Genomic DNA, 6319 nt, shown 5'->3' with positions numbered 1-6319 from the left:
CTTGAGCCACAAGCGCCAAGCTGCAAATACTTTCTCTTAAATACAGAGCTACCAACTTAGTCAGAATGACAAACCTGCTTTCAAAGCAAAACCCCTGAGTGGACAAGTTAAAATTTGCCAGAAATGATTTACTGGATAATTTCTAAGCAATGTGCCATACATAGTAAAGCAGCCTAAGACTCAAGACTTAAATTCCAGCCTTATCACTTGTTGGCTGGGTGACCTTGGGCAAGTCAGTTTACTTCTCTGAGCCTCGGTTTTCTTATCTGTAGAATGAAGATCATAAGCATTCTTCACAAGATGTTGACAAGGTTCAGAAAGGATCTTGTAGCACTAAGAGATCAATAAACCTCACCTCTGGTTTTTGGTGATGGTTTTACTTTTGTTGACCAGTGGTATATCTACAGCATGTGGCATACAATGTGTACTAATAAATCATTAGTCCTAATTCACGGAGAAGTGATTCCTGTGACAAGTGCTTAGCTTCCCTGGACCACCAAATCCTTCTCCAAGTAGTTCAGTGAATGCCCAAGGCAGCAGCCTCAGGGTAGGGCCATACAAACTCCTGGGGTCCGGATGATTTCAGAACATCACCCTGGGGTGGTCATTTTGCCAGAGTCACATGGGCCTGGCCTCCACCAGGCAGCAAGGTGGAGATGTCACCCTGTAGGGAGGAGGGAGCCTGTTCTTTATGGAGGGGTGGGAACTTTAGTGGGTAGCTATGGTAACTAGTCCTTTCTCTCTACCTCTCTACAGTAACCCGTGTCCATGCCACCCCTGCAGCCCCCTCTGCCACGGCACTGCCTGCCTCCCCCGTCATGCGTCGCTCCAGTGAACCCCAGCTGTGTCCTGGAAGTGCCCCCAAACCCCCTGGGGATTTGGACAAGGGCTGTCATGCAAGCCCCTCCCACACCCTCTGCAAGTCCTCCCCATCACCATCGCTGAGCAGCTACAGTGACCCAGACTCTGGCCATTACTGCCAACTACAGCCGCCCATCCGCAGCAGCCGAGAGTGGGCAGTGACTGAGGCCTCCAGTCGGCAGGCCAAGAGCTATGGGGAGACGCTAAAGGAACTTTCAGAAAATGGAGCCCCTGAGGGGGACTGGGGCAAGACCTTCACAGTCCCTATTGTGGAAGCCACTTCTACCTTCAACCCGGCCACCTTCCAATCTCTACTGATCCCCAAGGATAACCGGCCACTGGAGGTGGGCCTTCTGCGCAAGGTCAAGGAGCTGCTCACAGAGGTGGATGCCCGGACGCTGGCCCGGCATGTCACCAAGGTTGACTGCTTGGTAGGTGCTGGATGCCCATTATGGTGGGACAACACCTCTATCCTCTGAGTTTGGAGAGAGGCTGGCTCCCAGAGTCCCCAAATACAGCGAGTAGGCCTAGATTCTGGCTTCACAGCTGTCCTTTACCCTCCTTGTGACTGTGGGATGATTATTTGGCCTCTCTGGGCTTCCAATTTCTCCTTTTAAAAGGCAAGAAACAATATATTCTTGTTTCCTTTAGATGTTTGGCACTAGAACTGGGGAGACTTGAAACCCAGTGGTGTCTGGCTCCCTAAAGCACTTGAGTGTCCCAGAATGAGCCTGCAAAGTCAGCGGCTCTTGGAAGGAATAGAAGAGGCTAGACTCTCCACATCCCCTAGTGGACAAAAAAGCAAAGAAAAATATAATTTCCTCTCCCCATATGTTGTCAGTACTTGGCCTTTGCTTTGTATGTCTTTGACCATCTAAGGACCACGGTTATCTCTGTGGTTCATTTTCTCCCTTTGCAGTTTGAGAGGAACTGATGGAAAAGCCAGAGATGTTGCTCTGTGGAGAGAGGAAGGAACCTGGGTTCTAGGTCCACTGTGTGACCTTGGGCAAGTTCATTCCCGCTAGGATATGGATGTTCTTGTCCTTGAACTTAACTATTTAACATGCCAGACGCTTCTGGCATATCCTGTTTATTCCCCATTTCACAGATGGGGAAACTGAGGCTTATTCAAAAAGTAGAATAATTTGCTCCATGTCAGAGGGTTAGCGACGGAGCTGGGATTACCCCCTTAGTTTAAAGCTCTTTGACTCCCAGATGGTTTGGGCTAGTCCTGTCAGGAAATTAATCAGCCCTCTGGGCATCTTTGCAGGTTGCTAGGATACTGGGCGTTACCAAGGAGATGCAGACCCTAATGGGAGTCCGCTGGGGCATGGAGCTCCTCACCCTCCCCCACGGCCGGCAGCTGCGACTAGACCTGCTGGAAAGGTAAGGGGAGCATCAGCGCGCTGGGACTTGGGGAACCCGGGGCTGCCTCACGCCTTTCCCTGTGGAAGGTTGGCCAATCACAGTCTCTCAGCCCACCCAGGTTCTGGCCACGCCTCGCATCCTACCGACCAATCGCATACGCTCGATAATATACGCTCTAAGCAAACCAGGTTTCTCAAAGTCTTGAGTATATGTCCTTCCTTCTTCATCCCCTTGTCCATTAGTCGCGGCCCTGCCCATCTGCTCTGGTTCTTTCTTTTTTTTGAGACAGAATCTCACTTCGTCGCCCCTGGCAGAGTGCCATGGAGTGACAGCTCACAGCAATCTCAAACTCAAACTCTTGGGCTCAAGAGATTCTCTTGCCTCAGCCTCCCAAGTAGCTGGGACTACAGGCGTCCGCCACAACGCCCGGCTATTTTTAAAGCTGCCGTCTTGCTGTAGCGCGGGCTGGTCTCGAACCTGTGAGCTCAGGCAATCCGCCCGCCTCCCGAAGCGCTGGGATTACAGGTGTGGGCCACTGCACCCGGCCTAGGTAGTTCTTAAAACAGCTCTGCCTAATGAGTTCCTCTGATCAGTCACAAGCCCCGCCTTCTGGCTCCGCCCCTGATTTATACTGACCAATAATAATCCCTTAGTCTTGCTTTTTATCGTTCTGGCCGCGCCCCGTAATGTCATTGACTGTACTAGCACTTACAGTGGCTCTACCCTCCGCCCCTCCGGACCAACAACCACCTGAGGAGAGGCCCCTCCCTGCCCCTCCTGGCCCTCAGCCCGGCCCACTCTGACCTGACCGCTCTGACAGGTTCCACACCATGTCCATCATGTTGGCTGTGGACATCCTGGGCTGCACCGGCTCCGCCGAGGAGCGGGCAGCGCTACTGCACAAGACAATCCAGCTGGCAGCTGAGCTCCGGGGGACCATGGGCAATATGTTCAGCTTCGCTGCGGTCATGGGCGCCCTGGACATGGCCCAGGTACTGAGCCCCCCCCCCCCCCAGCGGAGCTAGGTATCTGGTAGACAGCCTGGACCAGTCTTGGGGCGTGTTATTTGGGAAGGGCTGTGCATCTGAAGGAAGAACTTTGGGAGGTTCTAGGCAGCACTGGTGAGAGTGACCTGTAGAACTGAGTTTTCCAAGTGCTGAACATTAAGTTCTTTTCCTCCTCTTGGTCTCAGTTTCCCCACTTGTAAAATGAATGAGAAGCATTATGTGAGTTCAAAGAATAATAAAATGGCTGTCATTTAATGAGCACTTAGTATGCTAGGTGCTACACTAAGTACTTTACCAGCACAAATTTCTCAAAGCAATCTTATGCAGCAAGTGCCTTTACTGTTGTCATTTTATAAATGGAGTAATTGGGATGAACAGTACTTGCCTAAGGTTGTGCAATCAGAGGTGGAGAGAATTAGAACTTGAGGCTCGGCACCTGTAGCTTAGTGGTTAGGGTGCCAGTTACATACACCGGGGCTGGTGGGTTTGAACCCAGCTCAGGCCTGCTAAACAACAATAACAACTACAACAAAAAAAATAGCCAGGTGTTGTGGCAGGCACCTGTAGTCCCAGCTACTTGGGAGGCTAAGGCAAGAGAATTGCTTACAGCCAAGAGTTTGAGGTTGTGCACTCAGTGGGGTGGCCTGTGGCCAGCAGCCCCTGCTGTCCCCTTCCCTGGCTGGTCTCTCATAGTCTGGTCTCCCCAGATTTCCCGGCTGGAGCAAACATGGGTGACGTTGCGGCAGCGACACACTGAGGGTGCCATCCTGTATGAGAAGAAGCTCAAGCCTTTTCTCAAGAGCCTCAACGAGGGCAAAGGTACCTCCCCTGACTTGCTACGTGACTTTAGACAGGTTCTTGCCATCTCTGGACTGGCAAAGACTCTCCCAGAGTGGAAGATAATGATAGCTTAATTGAGCTCTGTGCAAACTATTCTTGCTGAGCTCACTCTCCACGCCTGGCAGTTGTATAAACTCTGTCTAGGTCCAGGCTCAGCCCTTGGGGATGGACAAGGCTGCAATGCATTCAGCTGGAGGAATCCAAAAGGAAAGGTTTGTCCCAGAAGTTAGGATCCCTTGGGGCTCTCTCTGGGACCTCAGGCAGGGCCTCAGCTTCCAGGACTGCAATAGACAGCAGGGTCCTCCAGAGTCTCTAAGCACCTGCTGTCTCCCTCTCTGCAGAAGGCCCACCGCTGAGCAACACAACCTTTCCTCATGTGCTGCCACTCATCACTCTGCTGGAGTGTGACTCGGCCCCAGCAGAGGGTCCCGAGCCCTGGGGCAGCACAGAGCATGGCGTAGAGGTGGTGCTGGCCCACCTGGAGGCTGCCCGGACTGTGGCACACCATGGAGGCCTGTACCACACCAATGCTGAGGTTAAGCTGCAGGGTGAGTAGTGGGTAGCATGTTGGGGGTCCTGTGGCTTGGGTCTCCCCCCACCTGATTTGCTGCTCCCCTTTTTTCCACCCCTCTGTCCAGCCTGTCCCCTGACTCCTTTCTCTCATCCCTTTCCTTCACTCATTCATTAGTTCAGCAAACAATTGATAGTGGCAGACACCAGGTAGGGATGGGGCAAGACAGAGATGATTCAAAGAGCACCTTTGCCCAATACCTTAGCTTCAGGGAGTCTCAGTGTTCTCACCTATAAGGTGGACAAAATGTACACCTACTTTATAAGACTGTTTTGCAAAGCACTCAGCCTGGGGCCCTGGGGCTGATTCAGACCTGCCCAGGCTTCAAGGAGCTCAGTCTAGTCAAGAGGTAGAGCTGCCCCTTGTGAAAGGAGCAGAGAGAAAGTGGCTTCAGATAATTCTCTTACTGCTTTTGGCATTATTTCAGCCATCATGATTCACTAGAAACAAATTGGAAATTACAATTAAGTAAGTTTTTTTTTTTGAGACAGACTCTCACTTTGTCACCCTTGGTAGAGTGCTGTGGCATCACAGCTCACAGCAACCTCAAACTCTTGGACTTAAGCAATTCTCTTACCTCAGCCTCCCATGTAGTTGGGACTACAGGCTCAGCTGGCTATTTTTAGAGATGAGGTAAGACCGGCTCCTGAGCTCAAGCAATCCACTGGCCTCAGCTTCCCAGAGTGTTAGGATTATAGATGTGAGCCATTGTGCCCAGCCTCAATTATGTAAGATTTTTAAAAATTACTCATAATTACTCAGAGGCAAATGCTGTGAACATTCTGGTATATGACTTTCTCTTTTACAGAAGGGAAAAAATATATATCTATATTTATATTTACTTATGTATGTATTTTTTTTTAAACAGAGTCTCACTATGTTGCCCTTGTTAGGGTGCGGTGGTGTCACAGCTCACAGCAACCTCAAACTCTTGGGATTAAGCAATTCCAAGAGTAGCTGGGACTATAGGTGCCCACCACAATGCCTGGATTTTTTTTTGTTGTAGTTGTCATTGCTGTTTTAGCTGGCCTGGGCCAGGTTTGAACCCACCAGCCTGGGTGTATGTGGCCGGCACCCTACCCACTGAGCTACGGGCGCTGCTGAAATGTATGTATGTTTCTAAGATAAAAATCTAGAACTTATAGAAAAACACATTTAAAAACCCCCAAATCACTCAAGATCTTCAAAAAGTAATATTAATATTTTATCTTCTAGTCATTTAAAAATCATAGGCTGCATGGCCAGGTGTGATGGCTCACATCTATAATGCTAGCACTCTGGAAGGCCAAGGCAGGAGTATCCCTTGAGCTCAGGAGTTTGAGAAAAGCTTAAGCAAGAGTGAGACCCATCTCTACTAAAAATAGAAGAATTAGTACATTGATGTGCCTGCCTATATTCCCACCTTCTTGGGAGGCTAAAACAGGAGAATCACTTGAGCCCAAAAGTTTGAGGTTTCTGTGAGCTAGAAAGACACCATTGCATTCTAGTCTGGAAAACAGAGTGGGCTCGGCACCTGTGGCTCAAGCAGCTAAGACGCCAGCCACATACACCTAAGGTGGCGGGTTCGAATCCCCAGCCCGGGCCTGCCAAACAACAATGATGGCTGCAACCAAAAAATAGCCAGGCGTTGTGGCGGGCGCCTGTGGTCCCAGCTACTTGGGAGGCTGAGGCA

General features: G+C 50.4%; 1 protein-coding gene across 3 annotated transcripts in view; it reads left to right on the top strand.

Annotated features, from left to right (window-relative positions):
- Nucleotides 1-6319, top strand: part of SH2D3C (SH2 domain containing 3C) — a 35072-nt gene that overhangs the window by 27237 nt on the left and 1516 nt on the right. For all 3 annotated transcript variants that reach the window (XM_003785325.1, XM_023510606.1, XM_023510607.1), the window contains 5 exons: nt 757-1292; nt 2132-2247; nt 3050-3221; nt 3944-4055; nt 4418-4624. In XM_003785325.1, coding sequence (XP_003785373.1) covers nt 757-1292; nt 2132-2247; nt 3050-3221; nt 3944-4055; nt 4418-4624 — 1143 coding nt within the window. The remainder of the gene's footprint in view (nt 1-756; nt 1293-2131; nt 2248-3049; nt 3222-3943; nt 4056-4417; nt 4625-6319) is intronic.

This window comes from Otolemur garnettii, unplaced genomic scaffold, assembly GCF_000181295.1.
Source record: "Otolemur garnettii isolate 467f Iridium unplaced genomic scaffold, OtoGar3 scaffold00014, whole genome shotgun sequence".
NCBI classification, from domain to species: domain Eukaryota; kingdom Metazoa; phylum Chordata; class Mammalia; order Primates; family Galagidae; genus Otolemur; species Otolemur garnettii.
This window is presented reverse-complemented; position numbering and strand designations above follow the sequence as displayed.